This window comes from Tursiops truncatus, chromosome 21 (genome assembly GCF_011762595.2).
Source record: "Tursiops truncatus isolate mTurTru1 chromosome 21, mTurTru1.mat.Y, whole genome shotgun sequence".
Lineage (NCBI taxonomy): Eukaryota > Metazoa > Chordata > Mammalia > Artiodactyla > Delphinidae > Tursiops > Tursiops truncatus.
Window position 1 is genome coordinate 33,220,926 of NC_047054.1, and position 16,642 is coordinate 33,237,567.

At 40.2% G+C, this 16,642-nt stretch overlaps 1 protein-coding gene across 5 annotated transcripts in view; it reads left to right on the top strand.

The window, feature by feature from the left end:
- HOOK3 (hook microtubule tethering protein 3) overlaps nt 1–16,642 on the top strand; it is a 129,209-nt gene that overhangs the window by 13,145 nt on the left and 99,422 nt on the right. For all 5 annotated transcript variants that reach the window (XR_012328895.1, XR_012328896.1, XR_004524258.2 and 2 more), the window contains exon 3: nt 15,781–15,853. Coding sequence is in view for 2 of the 5 variants with exons in the window: in XM_073798542.1 (XP_073654643.1) it covers nt 15,781–15,853 (73 nt within the window). In the remaining 3 variants the exon portion in view is untranslated. The remainder of the gene's footprint in view (nt 1–15,780; nt 15,854–16,642) is intronic.

Sequence of the window (16,642 nt, forward strand, 5' to 3'; positions counted from 1 at the left end):
ACATTTAGGTTGCTTTCATGTCTTGGCTATTGTGAATAGTGCTGCTGTGAGCATTGGAGTGCATGTATCTTTTCCAATTAGAGTTTTCTACAGATACATGCCCAGGAGTAGGATTGCTGGATCATATGGTAGTTCTATTGATATTTTTAGAATATTGTTCTCTATGGTGGCTGCACCAGCTTATAACAACAGTGTAGGAGAGTTCCCTTTCTCCACAACCTCTCCTGTTTGCTGTAATCTTTTGCCTATTATTTATTTATTTTTATTAGAATATAGTTGCTTTACAATATTAAGTTAGTTTATACTGTACAGCAAAGTAAATCAGCTATATGTATACATATATCCCCTCTTTTTTGGATTTCCTTCTCATTTAGGTCACCACAGAGCATTGAATAGAGTTCCCTGTGCTATACAGTAGGTTCTCATTAGTTATCTGTTTTATACATAGTATCAGTAGTGTATATATGTCAATCCCAGTCTACCAATTCATCCCACCGCCCCCCTTTCCCCCTTGGTATCCAAACACACATCTGTGTCTCTATTTCTGCTTTGTAAATAAGATCCTCTATACCAATTTTTTCAGATTCCACATATATGTTTTGATATATGATATTTGTTTTTCTCTTTCTGACTTACTTCACTCTGTATGACAGTCTCTAGGTCCATCCATGTCTCTACAAATGACCCAATTTTGTTCCTTTTTATGGCTGAGTAATATTCTATTATATTTATATATCACATCTTCTTTATCCATTCCTCTGTTGATGGACATTTAGGTTGTTTCCATGTCCTGGCTGTTGTAAACAGTGCTGCAGTGAACATTGAGGTGCATGTGTCTTTTTGAATTATGGTTTCCTTTGGATATATGCCCAGTAGTGGGATTGCTGGGTCACATGGTAGTTCTATTCTTAGTTTTTTAAGGAATCTCCATACTGTTCTCCACAGTGGCTGTATCAATTTACATTCCCAACAACAATGCATGAGGGTTCCCTTTTCTCCACACCCTCTCCATCGTTTACTGTTTGTAGATTTTTTGATGATGGCCATTCTGAGGTGTGAGGTGATACCTCATCGTAGTTCTGATTTTGCATTTCTCTAATAATTTGTGATGTTGAGCAACTTCTCATGTGTTTGTTGGCCATCTGTATGTCTTCTTTGGAGAAATGTCTATTTAGGCTTTCCGCCCATTTTTTGATTGGGTTGTTTGTTTTTTTGATATTTAGCTGCATGAGCTGTTTGTATATTTTGGAGATTAATCCTTTGTCAGTTGCTTCAGATGCAAATATTTTCTCCCATTCCGAGTGTTGTCTTTTCGTCTTGTTTAAGGTTTCCTTTGCTGTGCAAAACATTTTAAGTTTAATTAGGTCCCATTTGTTTATTTCTGTTTTTATTCTCATTACTCTAGGAGGTGGGTCAAAAAACATCTTGCTGTGATATGTGTCAAAGAGTGTTCTGCTTATGTTTTCCTCTAAGAGTTTTACAGTGTCTGGCCTTACATTTAGGTCTTTAATCCATTTTGAGTTTATTTTTGCGTATGGTGTTAGGGGGTGTTCTAATTTCATTCTTTTACATGTAGCTGTCCAGTTTTCCCAGCACCACTTATTGAAGAGGCTGTCTTTGCTCCATTGTATATTCTGGCCTCCTTTGTCATAGATTAAGTGACCATACGTGTGTGGGTTTTTCTCTGGGCTTTCTATCCTGTTCCATTGATCTATATTTTGTTTTTGTGCCAGTACCATACTATCTTGATTACTCTAGCTTTGTAGTATAGTCTGAAGTCAGGGAGCCAGATTCTTCCAGCTCCATTTTTGTTTCTCAAGATTGCTTTTGCTATTCGAGGTCTTTTGTGTTTCCATACGAATTGTAAAATTTTTTGTTCTAGTTCTGTGAAAAATGCCATTGGTAATTTGATAGGGATTGCATTGAATATGTAGATTGCTTTGGGTAGTATAGTCATTTTCACAATATTGATTCTTCCAATCCAAGAACATGGTATATCTCTCCATCCGTTTGTGTCATCTCTGATTTCTTTCATCAGTATCTTATAGTTTTCTGCGTACAGGTCTTTTACCTCGTTAGATAGGTTTATTCGTAGGTATTTTATTCTTTTTGTTGCAGTGGTAAATGGGATTGTTTCCTTAATTTCTTTTTCTCATCTTTCATTGTTAGTGTATAGGAATACAAGAGATTACCGTATATTAATTTTGTATCCTGCAACTTTACTAAATTCATTGATTAGTTCTAGTAGTTTTCTGGTGGCATCTTTAGGATTTTCTATGTATAGTATCATGTGATCCGCAAACAGTGACAGTTTTACTTCTTTGCCAATTTGGATTCCTTTTATTTCTTTTTCTTCTCTGATTGCCATGGCTAAGACTTCCAAAGCTATGTTAAATAATAGTGGCAAGCGTGGGCACCCTTGTCTTATTCCTGATCTTAGTGGAAATGGTTTCAGTTTTTCACCATTGAGGATGATATTGGCTGTGGGTTTGTTGTATATGGACTTTATTATGTTGAGGTAGGTTCCCTCTATGTCCACTTTCTGGAGAGTTTTTATCATAAATGGGTGCTGAATTTTGTCGAAAGCTTTTTCTGCATGATTGTATGGTTTTTATTCTTCAACTTGTTAATATGGTGTATCACATTGATTGATTTGCGTATATTAAAGAATCCGTGCATCCCTGGGGTAAATCCCACTTGATCATGGTGTATGATCTTTTTAATGTGTTGTTGGATTCTGTTTGCTAGTATTTTGTTGAGGATTTTTGCGCCTATGTTCATCAGTGATATTGGCCTGTAATTTTCTTTTTCTGTGATATCTTTGTCTGGTTTTGGTATCAGGGTGATGGTGGCCTCGTAGAATGAGTTTGGGAATGTTCCTCCCTTTGTAATTTTTTGGAAGAGTTTGAGAAGGATCTGTGTTAGGTGTTCTCTAAATATTTGATAGAATTCACCTGTGAAGCCATCTGGTCCTGGAATTTTGTTTGTTGGAAAATTTTTAATCACAGTTTCAATTTCATTACTTGTGGTTGGTCTGTTCATATTTTCTAATTCTTCCTGGTTCAGTCTTGGAAGCTTGTACTTTTCTAAGAATTTGTCCATTTCTTCCAGGTTGTCCATTTTATTGGCATATAGTTGCTTGTAGTAGTCTCATGATCCTTTGTATTTCTGCGGTGTCAGTTATAACTTCTCCTTTTTCACTTCTAATTTTATTGATTTGAGTCCTCTACCTTTTTTTCTTGATGAGTCTGGCTAAAGGTTTATCAATTTTGTTTATCTTCTCAAATAACCAGCTTTTAGTTTTATTGATCTTTGCTAGTGTTTTTTTGTTTCTCTTTCATTTATTGCTGCTCTGATCTTTATGATTTCTTTCCTTCTACTGACTTTGGGTTTTGTTTGTTCTTCTTTCTCTGGTTCCTTTAGGTGTAAGATTAGATTGTTTTTTTGAGATTTTTCTTGTTTCTTGAGGTGAGATTGAATTACTATAAACTTCCCTCTTAGAATTGCTTTTGCTGCATCCCATAGGCTTTGGGTCATTGTGTTTTCATTGTCATTTATTTCTAGTTAGTTTCTTATTTCTTCTTTGATTTCTTCAGTGATTTCTTGGTTATTTAGTAGCATATTGTTTAGCCTCCATGTGTTTGTGTTTTGTACAGTTTTTTTCCTGTAATTGATTTCTAATCTCATAATGTTGTCGGAAAAAATGCTTGATACAATTTCAGTTTTCTTAAATTTACCGAGGCTTGGTTTGTGACCCAAGATGTGATCTATCCTGGAAAATGTTCTGTGTGCAGTTGAGGAGAAAGTGTATTCTGCTGGTTTCGGATGGAATGTCCTATAGATATTAATTAAGTCTGTTGGTCTAATGTGTCATTTAAGGCTTGTGTTTCCTTATTAATTTTCTGTCTGGATGATCTATCTGTTGGTGTAAGTGGGGTGTTAAAGTCCCCCACTATTACTGTGTTACTGTCGATTTCCCCTTTTATGGCTATTAGCATTTGCCTTATGTATTGAGGTGCTCCTCTGTTGGGTGTATAAATGTTTACAATTGTTATATCTTCTTCTTGGATTGATCCCTTGATCATTATGTAGTGTCCTTCGTTGTGTTTTGTGGGTTTTTCCTATTTTTTAATTGAATTGTTTTCATCTTATTAAATTTAGAGTTCTTTATATATTCTAAATACAAGTTCTTTCTCAGATGTATGTTTTAAAATATTTTCTCCCAGCCTGTGGCTTCCCTTTTTATTTTCTTAATAGTGTTTTTGCAGAGCAAATATTTTAAAAGTTTTACTTATTAAATACTTATTATTTAATATATTTTTTAAGTTCACATTTTTTTTTTAAATTGTATTAAGAAACCTTTACCAAACTCAGGGTCTCTAAGATTTTCTCCTCTGTTTTCCTCCAGAAGTATTATAGTTCTAATGCTTATATTTAGGTCTATGACGCATTCTCAGTTACTACTTTTTGTGTATGATATAAGGGTCTCTTTTTTTTTGCACTATTTATTGCAAAGATTCCTTTCCCATATTTTCAGGATTTTGATTATGTTGAACTAATGACTGGACAGACAACATCCATGGATGATTAGATTCTTGTTCATTGAAGTAATTTTTAATAATAGATCAGGCACTGAAAACACTTAAGATGTAGTTTATCCTTTTACATCTATATATCAACAAATACAAAATGAAAACATTTTCTTGAGGGGACCCTTAAGTTTTTAGGGAGCGTGACTCTTAATATTATCAAAACTCAAATTTATAGAATTTTCTTTCCTATTTTCTACTTCTTGGTTTGAAGAAAATTAACATTAGCCTTTGTAAAGATTTTTACAAAGCAGCACCCACTTTGGAGAGCACGGCATGTTCTATGTGAGACAACAAGAACTTGAATTGACTGTTTATGCTGTAAAACCTGTGATTCTTGGTGAACCTATGGTACACCTGCCAGAGAACAATCACTGCTTTGCACTGATCAATTTCGGGCCTGAAAGAATCCTCTTCTCCCGTAACAGCACTGCCTCTGCGGGCTTCTAAGTAAGGCTGTTTCTTCTTCATGTACCACTTGGCTCAGCATGGTGCCTCCTCAGTGCTGCTTCCAGACCGTTCCCCTCACATCTTCCCTAACACCCCCCAGTTTTGAGTCTTATGACATCATCCCTCTCGTTTCTCAGCAGCTTTGGATCCAGGCATCCTGCTGCTCTTTCCAGTACCACGCTTGCTGAAATTCCTGGGGACTTGGATATGGTCCTTCAGACCGTTGCCTGTCACCTCCTTGACTCATCTACTTTGGTCTCATCCTCTACCCAGTTTCAGCCACTCAATCTCGAGGTCATACCCCATGGCTTATCATCACCAGTAATCTGCGACCCTCTGTGGTCTCGGTTTGCTCTCTCCCGCCGTCTGACCACTGCCTCCTCTCTTTCCATCTCACTCTCTCTGGCCGCACATCTCCAGCCACCCTTCCGTTCTCGAGGGCAGGTGGGGTCTCAACACTGTCCTTCACCTTCCCCTCTTTCTTTCCTCTTATTCAGCTGAAATTCCGTGGTCAGTCATAATCACTCCCCGTGTACATTTTTAGCTTCTCTGCCCCTTTTTTATTTCTTTGTACTTTTTTAGCTAAACCACAACTTGGTTAAATCTAATATCCCACCAGTTCTGCGTCTCACCTATGCGGCTGAACCGAGCTGGAAAAGACACAGACTTGCTGGTGCGTCTCATTTTACATTTCCCAGTGTGAACCCCTGGTCATCTGGTACTTCCCCAGCCCTCTCACTACCCCTCTTCCGGGTGACCGTCCCCCACTGTCCTTTCTGCAGACCTTCAGCACCACTTCCCCACTCTCTCCTCTGATTACCTTCCAAGGTAAGGGACGGCCTACTTCTGAGAAAGTTGAAACACATACAAGAGAATCTCTGTTGACTCCCCGACTACGTTTGCCCCCACCGGCATCAGTGTGGCCACCTCGCTGCCCGTTACCGCCTTCGAGCTGTGCTGGGGGCAGTCCTGTCATAAAGTCAGTGGCTGCACGTTGTCTGTTGGGTCCCTTTGCCTCTCACCTACTCAAGATCTTTGCTTTACCAGTTCTCCCCTCTTTGCTGCACCCACGGCTTCGCCTGCTCTGCAGGGTCATATCCACTAGCAGGGAAGCAGGCTTATTTGTCTTTAAACAGACTTCTCAGGATCCCACTCCTGTCAGCCACTGCTCCCGTTCCCCTGCCTGTGCAGCATCTGTCTCAGAGTTCTCCCCCACCCCCCCTTAAACCCACTTCTGTCACGGTTTCCCCACCATCATGTTAGAACTGCACTTGTTGTGATGCTAATGCTCGTTCTCAGTCCTCGTCTGGACTGGCAGCGGCGTTCAAAGGACAGATGCTCATCTGCTTATTACTTCCTTCTGACACTTAGTAAGATGTGGCCTCCAGGATACTGTGACCTTCCAGGTTTCTCTCCTGTCTCATTGGATGATCTGCATTTCCTGTGCTGGTTTCGCTCTCCTGTGCTCCCTCCTAAGGATGCAGAGCTTAAGGACTCAGGCCTGGCCCCTCTTCTCTTTTGTTTGCATTCACCCCCTCAGTGATTTCGTCTAGTCTCTTAGCCTTAAATAGCATCCGTATCCTAAGGACGCTCAGATTTTTATCTCCAGCGTGAACCTCTCCTCTGACGTCCAGACTTGTCTGATTGTCTACTTAGCATCTCCAGTTGGGTCTAAAAGACATGTCAGAGTCATCGTATCTAGAACTAAACCCTGTCTTCTGCTCAGACCCACTCAGTCAAAGTCTTCTCATTTCAGTTGTTGGCATTTCTGGCCTTGAGCTGCTCAGACCTTGAAACCTCTCTTTCTTTTTCTCCACATCCTGCATCCAACCCATCAGGAAACACTGAAGGCTACACTTTTAAAATATAGCTAAATCCAGCCTTTAGATCTAACTTCCAGATTACAGAGAAATACAGAGGACAGAGGAATAGGTTAAACTGAGTCACAAGGAAAGGATCAGGAAAATCCAGAAAGTGCGATATTTCACAGGACAGTTGACCTGGTCTCTTCAGCAAGTGAATGTCAAGAGAAGAAAGGAACGGGGTGGATCCTTCTAGATCACAGAGTCCAGAGAGAAAGACACTGACCAAACGCATCACGTGGTTCTTCTGGAAGACCTGCCGCGTGCAGAGCGTGGATGCCCCGGAGGACGTCATGCTACGTGAGAAAGCCAGTCCCAGGGGGCAGACTGCACCACTCCACTTCTGGGAGGTGTCTGAAGTGGTCAGACTCATGGAAGCAGAGTGAAGTGGTGGCTGCCAGGGGCTGGGATTTGGGGGAAATGGGAGTTGCTGTTCAACAGGTGTAAAGTTTCAGTTGCATGAGATGCATAAGCCCTTAAGGCCTGCTGTGCAGCGCTGTGCTTGTGGTTCATAGCACTGTACTCTGGCCTTGAATGTCTCTCGAGAGGGCAGAGCTCATGTTAAGTGTTCTTACCACAGTTTCAAAAACAAAAACAAATGCAATGCATGAAGCTTGGATCTTGTGTGAACAAAGACATTTCAAGGATGTAATGGAGGAAATTTGAATACAGATTGAGTATTAGGTGGTATTCTGGGAGTGTTTCTTTGTTATGTTAGGTGTAGTATCAGAACCATGGTTAGTAAGGCACAGGAAAGTGCCTTACTTATCACAGATGTATAGTGGAATTTTTAGGAGTAAAAAAGTTTTGTGATAAAAATTATTACCTTTACTGCTACCATATTGGTCTGGCTGCCGTCATCTCTTGCCCATATCATGTTGGTAACTTCCTGACCAGTGTCGGTGTTTCTGTAGTTGCCTGCCCCAGAGTCTCATGTGAACCCAACAGCCACAGTGAGGTTTTCTGCTTAGAGCCCTGCACTGGTGCCCCATTTCACTCAGGGTAAGAGCCAAAGGACTCACAGTGATGTATCAGAGCCCAAGTGACCTGAGCCCTTGGTACCACTCAGACCGCATTCCATTTTTTTTTTTAACATCTTTATTGGAGTATAATTGCTTTACAATGGTGTGTCAGTTTCTGCTTTGTAACAAAGTGAATCAGTTATACACGTACGTATGTTCCCATATCTCTTCCCTCTTGAACTCTGACCTCATTTGCTGGCGTTCTTTCCCACAGCAGCACCCTGCTCGTCCTCACACGCCTTCTGCTGGGGGCATCGTGCGTGGCCCGTCCCTCTGCCTCGGATGTTTATCAGTCAGATGTCCACATGCTGCCCTTCCTCACCAGCTGCCAGTCCCCACTGAGAGCTGTCTGCCTCTCCACCTAGCCCACCCTGACCACCTGTTCAGTATCGCCGCCGCCCTTACCTCCCAGAGCCCCTTGTCCTGCTCTAGAGTAGGTGTTCTGTAAATGCTAGCTAAATGAATGAATATGGAATTATGAACTTGGAAATGAAAAGAAAGCAACTTTTATCTTCTTTTATCCTTTATCTCCAAGAAGAGTTCACCACTCTGTCATTTTCCATCAACAGTTTCCCTGATACCAACTCGATGTTCTGACACCAGCTTCCTGAGGTAGCTCAGACCCACAAGTTAAGGTCACAGTCCTTTGATTCTGACCCTCGGGGCAGACTCGGCAGTTAAGGCCCCAGTCCCACAAGACTGTCCCCACTGCAGACGCCAGGTAGATATGGATGGGGTCCGTGGGGCACCCACACTTCTGCCCAGCCAACTGCAAATGCAGGAGTTCCCATGAACCCCCTCAGGTTTGATATTTGCGAGAATGACACAAAACTCAGGGAAGCTCTATACTTATGATTACATTTTTATTGTACAGGATCCAACTCAGGAACAGCCACATGAAGGAGATGCACAGGGACGTGTGGGGTAGAGGCAGCGCAGAGCTCTGGGACCCCGTGAGCCCACTGCCTTCCCAGCACAGTGATGTGCTCACCCACCCCGAAGTTCTGAACCCTGTTGTTTAGGGTTTTATTGGGGGGTTTCACTAAAGAGACATGAGTGAAGTCGTTAGCCACGTGTTTGAACTCTGCCGCCAGTCCCTTCCTGGAGGTCAGGGGGTGGGGCTGAAAATTCCTCTGGGACCAGCCCTCGTCCTGAAGCTGTCTGTGGGTCCCACAGTGAATCACCCTGTTAGCATAAGCTCCGGTGTGGCTGGAAAGAGCTCATGATGAGTTATAAAAGACACCCCATCACTCAGGAAATTCTCAGGGTTTTAGGAGCTCAGCACCAGGATCCAGGGACAGAGGGCAAATATATTTTTTATTCTGCCACAACTGCATATTGATTGAAAGAGCAAGATCAGAAGTAGTTGTGCCTCTAAGTGCCATTATGTTTTATTTTCAGAGTTAAAGAAAGAGGGAAAAAGAAAGTAGATGAGACCAAAAGAGGTAAAATGAAGGCCAAGCTGCGGACAGCGGTGGAATGCCTCTTTTTATTTATGGGACCTGATTGCCTGCCCTTGGTTTAGAGCCTGTGCCTCTGCGCCTCTGTTGCTCTTTCTAACACTGCAGGGGCTAAAGCATAATTTGCTTTATTTTTGTTGTCATCAAGGATGCGAAATATAAATGTCATAGCCAACTCTTGAATATCCATTTAGTGGCAGGGGACCAAAATGATTGTTTTAGGTAATGAAAAGATGATTAGAAAATAGACCTAAGAGGGACTTCCCTGGCAGTCTGGTGGTTAAGACTCCGAGCTTCCGTTGCAGGGGGCACGGGTTTGATCCCTGGTCAGGGAACTAAGATCCTGCATGCTGCACAGCGCGGCCAAAAGAAAAAGGAAAATAGACCTAAGAATTAACGTATCTATTTTAAAAAATAGTAACATTTGCTAATAAAAATGTCATATTAAGAAATTGAGTCAAAATACAGTGTTTGTTTCGGACCCCATCTTAATTTGGGGGACTTCAATAAGAATATTATGGTACTTAAATAATTTAAGCAGTAGAAATAAAATTTAATTTTTTGGTTTCTGTGGAAGCAGTTGACTGCAGGATGACAGTGTATTCCTGGAATTGTGTTAACGGATTAAAATCAATGGGCTTTTCCTTTAGCTTAAGCTATGACTGGTGCATAAGTTACAGCCGAATAGATGTGCTGGGAAAGTCGAGGAAATGGCTTCATATGTTTTGTGGCTGGTTTGTGTCATTTCCTTAACAGGAGTCAGGACATAGTAAGACGCTAAAGATGGTTTCTGGCTCATGAAGAACATTCCGAGTAAGATTATCCCTTGTCATTTACGTATCTGTGCAGAACTATAATCTGTTAATATGTTGGAGAAAATCACCTTTATGCTGTTTGATCCTAGCCTGAGAACGTTTATTAAGGGGTACTTAGAAAACATTGCTGAAATTGTAAACTACTTAGCGAAACAGAGTTATGGCTAGATGCCTGCATATTTGAGTCAAGTTCATGACTAGGAAAAGTAGTGAATGGAAGAATGCTGTGGACTACTATTGTTTTTTTTTTTTAATTGAAGTATAGTTGATTTACAGTGTTGTGTTAATTACTGCTGTACAGCAAAGTGATCCAGTTATACATATATATATATATATATATATACTTTTTTAAAATATTCTTTTCCATTATGGTTCATTAGGTGATATTGAATATAGTTCACTATGCTATACAGTAGCACCTTGTTGTCGATCCATTCTATGTCTAAAAGCTTACATCTGCTAATCGCAACCTCCCACTCCATCCCTCCCCCAACCCCCTCCCCCTTGGCAACCACCAGTCTGTTCTCTATGTCTGTGGGTCTGTTCTGTTTCATAGATAGGTTAATTTGTGTCATAGTTTAGATTTGTGGACTACTATTCTTGCTGTGTTCCGCCCAAGTAGCAGATTGGAAGCTTATTAAATAAAAGTGCTATCACCTTCCAAATGTATTTCAGTGCACAGGTATCAATGAGAACTGCTGTGCGTCAGACGTGAAGTGCTGGGCAGACAGTGGTGAATGAGACAGACATCTGCCCCTGTTGACCATAGAACATCTTGAACGATGTGGGTCTTTGTTCTCTGTGACTAGACGGCTGAGCAGGAAGGAGAGAATTAGCCACAGGCCCTTGGTGGTGTTTGCTAGGACCAGTTTCGTGTTGAACTCTGCTGATCTCTTGTAACAAAAGCAACAGTACCATCAACTCTGCCACTTAACGGTGTGATTGAACCTGGGGAAATTACTTAACTTCTGAGTCTGATATTGCTCAGCGTACCATGGGGACAGTGATACCTTCCTGGCAGTGTCACTGTGAACACAGAGTGCCTGGCTCCATGGTTGGCAGGTTACTGGTGCTGAGTACATGGTGGTAATGGCTGTCTTTTGTCGTCTTCCCGCCCAGCTCAGGCACATTCTGAGGCTTTGATGTGGTCATCTTTTAGGCAAGAAGCAAACTGTATCATAGTGATTGGTTTGAAATACTTTATTCAGATTTTTCTGAGTTCTTTGATTCATAAGAAGTGTTGCTCTAAGTTGTAAATGAAGTATCCCATAATCTTGGAGTTCTCAGAGTATATAATTTTAGACATTTTAATTTTTTTTTAAATAAATTTATTATTTTATTTTTGGCTGCATTGGGTCTTCGTTGCTGCGCGCAGGCTTTCTCTAGTTGCGGCGAGCGGGGGGCTACTCTTCATTGCGGTGCACGGGCTTCTCATTGCGGTGGCTTCTCTTACTGCGGAGCACAGGCTGTAGGCGTGCAGGCTTCAGTAGTTGTGGCATGTGGGCTCAGTAGTTGTAGCTCGCGGGTTGTAGAGCACAGGCTCAGTAGTTGTGACGCACAGGGTTGCTTATTTGCTCCGCGGCATGTGGAATCTTCCCGGACCAGGGCTTGAACCCATGTCCCCTGCATTGGCAGGCAGATTCTTAACCACTGCGCCACCAGGGAAGCCCTCTTAGACATTTTAAAGCATTCTTTTTTATAAGTTAAGGGGTTTCCTGTTGAAATATAAGTATCTTTTAGCTGTGTGGCCCTGAATTTCCACTTAGCTAGTAAGTTCAGTGCCTTTGGCTTTGGGTAATCACCACCCATTTAGCACCAGACTCACAGATTGCCCTACTTATGATTGTCATTTTTGATTGGAAAGACTATTACTTGATTGGCAATGATTATGATTTTTAGATTACAGTTTTTTTGATTATTAAAAATATGGAATATTTTTTACTTTCTGAGCTATTTTTATAACAATTCTTTAATATCTCAGTAGAATTCACTTAAGTTGTTTTTCTTTGCATTATGTATTTTCACAAGAGGTTTTAAGCAAAGAGGACACTTTGGGGGGGTTCTCTGCCCAGTTTACAGGAGTCCCTTTCTCTGAGACCTGAAGTTGTGGGTGTCCTACTTGTGGCTCTCCATCCTTTTGGTCACATACAATCGGACTAGGGATGAAAAACAGACTGTAGCTGTATTATTTGGAGTTTCCTGGGAATTTAGAATTGGGATTGAGTTATGGCTGGTCTTCAAAACTATCTTCTTGAACTGGCATGGTGAAGACTTGGAGTGTGTGTGTGGCTCTCTTCAGCGTTGTGTGGAGAAACAGAAAAAGTTGGTCTTCAGAGAGAAAACAAATAGATGGGCAGAAGCAAAGGTGAAAGTCAGAAGGGGAGTACTGTCTGGATTCTTAACAGCTTTGCAGATCCTAATTTCACTACTCAAGGAGGCCCAGCTATCTTTATGTACCATAACATACATCAGTGGTCTTCCAGTAAGTTCCCTTTTTTTGCACAGTTTTGCTCAAATTAGTTTCTCTGACTTAACAGCAAAAGAACCTTGACTAAAGAAGCTAGATGAAGCTTAAAACAAAAATAGATGGGTATGAATATCTACATGCAGAAGGAGGAAGTTAGACCCTTTACGTACACTATGCACATGGATCATAACTTCAATTTAAAACTAAAGCTGTGAGAATCTTAGAAGAAAACATAGAAGTAAATCTTCCTGACCTTGGATTAGGCAAAACCTTCTTAGATATAATACCAACAGCAAAAGATAGATAAATTGAACGTTATCAAAAATTAAAAACCATTGTGCTGCAAATTATGCCATCAAGAAAGTGAAAAGATAACTCACAGAATGTGCGAAATTATTTACACATCTTATATCTGATAAGGTGCTTTTACCCTGAATACTGAAAACAAAAAAAAAAAACAAACCGAAAAAAAAACCACCTCTCACAAATCAATAATAAAAAGACAATTCAGTTGTTTAACAGGAAGGACTCTGAATAGACTTGTCCATAGAGGATATACAGGTGGCCAATAAGCACATGAAAAGATGCTCAACGTTGTTAGTCATTAAGGAAGTGCAAATCAAAACCACTGTGAGAGGGACTTCCCTGGTGGCACAGTGGTTAAGAATCTGCCTGTCAACACAGGGGACACGGGTTCGAGCCCTGGTCTGGGAAGATCCCACATGCCACGGAGCAACTAAGGCCGTGCACCACAACTGCTGAGCCCATGCGCCACAACTACTGAAGCCCGCACACCTAGAGCCCGTGCTCCGCAACAAGAGCAGCCACTGCAATGAGAGGCCCACTCGCTGCAACTAGAGAAAGCCCGCACGCAGCAACGAAGACCCAACACAGCCAAAAATTAAAAAAATAATAAAAATAAATGAATTATAAAAATTTTTTTTTAAAAACACAGTGAGATAATATAATACTTCACACCCACTAGGATGAGCATAACTTTTTAGAGAGATAATAACAAATGTTGACAGGCTGTGGAAAAATTGGAACTGACGTGTTGCTAGCAGGAGTGTAAAATGGTACAGCTGCTTTGGAAAACAGTTTGGTCACACTTCAGATGTTAAACAGAGCTATTACGGGACCGAGCAATTCCACTCCTAGGAACATACCCACATGAAGCATGTATATCAGCTGATGAATAGATAAACAAAATGTAGTGTATCCATAAATGGAATGTTTTTGAGCCATAAAAAGGAATGAAGTGGTGACACGTCCCACAACATGGATGAACCTTAAAAGCATGCTGAGTGAAAGAAGCCAGACACAAAAGACCCCACACAGTGTATAATTTCATTTATATGAAATGTACAAAATAGGCAAGCCCATGAAAACAGAAAGTAGATTAGTAATTTCTAGAGGCTGGAGAGAGGGAAATGGGAGTGACAGCCAATGGATACAGGATTTCTTTGGGGAAGGTGGAAAGGTTCTAAAATTAGATTGTGGTGATGTGAATGTACTAAAATCCATTGCATTGTGTATTTCAAATGGGTGAGTTGTATGGTATGTGAATTATATCTCAATTTTTAAAAATTTAAGAGTAGAGAAATAGACAATAAAGTTAACATGTTAACTTGGATACAGGCTTCAAAAATAATCCTAATAGATTTCTACAGAGAAAACTTAGCTGTAACTTTTTTCCTAAATACTTATGCCTTGGGACTTCCCTGTTGGCGCAGTGGTTAAGAATCCACCAGCCAATGCAGGGGACACGGGTTCAATCCCTGGCCCGGGAGGATCCCACATGCCACAGAGCAACTAAGCCCGTGCACCATAATCACTGAGCCTGTGCTCTAAAGCCCGCAAGCCACAACTACTGAAGCCCACACACCTAGATCCCGTGCTCTGCAACAAGAGAAGACACTGCAGCGAGAAGCCTGTGCACTGCAACGAAGAGTAGCCCCTCTCGCTGCAACTAGAGAAAGCCTGCGCGCAGCAACGAGGACCCAACACAGCCATTAATTAATTAATTAATCAATCAAGCAATTAATTTAAAAAATTCTACCAAAAAATTCTTATGCCTAAGTATGTATATTTTTCTTAATAATAAAGTTTTAAAATTCTACATAGCAGGTTACTTTATTTAAAGGTAATTTGACCAAAATTTAGTAGCGGTTGTATTTATCAGTCTGAGTGACAGTGTAAGTTGAAATGTAGATTTTTTTTCCCCTAACATATTTCCCTTGTTGCCATTATGTTTTCTGAGTGAACGGAGGTTGTTGTGTAATGAAAAGATCTTTGGATTTGGCACTTGCTGGAGCAGGACAGAGGTGTTCAGTCTGTGGTCTTGAACAAATAATTTAATTTTTTAGAGCATCGATTTCAGGAACTTTAAAGCGACTATCATACCAGGATAAAACCTTTTTTTTTTTTCTTTCTCGTGTTTATAGAAGTTTTGGAGGTTTTCCTAAGAAAAATAAGCATAAGTATATTCAGCGTCTATCCTTGTTTCAGTTTGTTTGTCCACACCAGTGTTATCTTAGATTTAGGGCTTCTGCAAACAGAAATGGTATCCAACTTTGTCTAATGTCTAGTATTACATAAACAGGTTCTCTGTTTATATTATTTAAAGAAACTGAAATTTTAATAACATTATTGGTGACCTTTGAAGTAGTAGGTGATGGAAGTCATTGAAATATTAACTGAAAAGCTTATTTTAACCTTCTTCCTAATATACGTCCTTTGCCTTTATAAAACAATTGTCATTGATTTTGACTGTTTTTAGATATTAGCATGGTATCTACTAATTATGTTAATTCCAGATTAGTGTATAATTTGAAAAACATGTATTAATTGTATGTTATCACTTTTCACCTTTTAGCTTGCTTTTGATAAAATTATGTTTTTTAATGAGTGATAACAGTTGATTTTAGAGATTTCTACTGTAATTGCATTCGATCTCATGTACATGTATTATTTTGTGGCTCATGTGTGTCAAATACCTTTTTTTGTTGCAGTTAAGTGATAATACAGGACCGGTTTCAATTGTGTGTGTGTGTTTGGTTTTGTTTTAGCTTGAAAGCTACATGATATTAACATGCTAGCCTTTTCTTATTTGCAGAGATCCTGCATATTTTGATGAAAATTGGCTAAACAGAATTAAAACTGAAGTAGGAGATAATTGGAGGCTAAAGGTATTTTCTTTTTATTTTCCTATTTGTTAATTAACCTTTTACTTGGGTGTATATAATACTTGTTGACTTTTGCTCTGATGTGTCTAGTGAGCTTTAGAAACTTAGATAGCCTTTGGTGAAATAATCTAGAATTGAAGATTGGGGTAACCTGGAATTGCTCACCAAGATATAGTCTGAGTTGGTAAAGCATAGTGACTGAGGGCTCGGGCTTCAGAGCCAGACTGCCTGTGTCCACATCCCAGCCCAGCCGCTCACAGCCGCTGGGAAAGTCTTTAACCTTTCAGTGCCTGAGTTTTCCCGTTTGTAAAATGGGGATTGTGATAGGATCTACCTCACAGAGATAAATGAATTAATACATATAATGTACTTAGGACAGTAATGTTAGTTGCTAGTGTTGTTATTAATAATGAGAAAATACTGATCATTATTAACTGTGTCCAGAACACTCAGAGAATGGATTATTTTTATTTCCTTCCTAGTAGCCTTATTTTTCGGTATTCCCCAAGCATCTTTGATGGAAACCCACAGTGAGAAACACAGTTTACACTGCAGCCTCCCACCCGCCTAACTGCGTGTTCCTGAATAGTTGAATACGTTTTTAACCTTACTTAATGCAGTAATGTTTTTAGTTTAGTTTTTGAAATATAGATTGCAACCCATCTGTAAATTATTTTTTTAACTTTATATTTTGAAACGATTATAGATTCACAGGGGTTGGGAAAAGAAATGTACAGAGAAGTTCCACATACCTTTCCCCTAGTTTCTCCAGGGCTGACATCTTGTGTGACT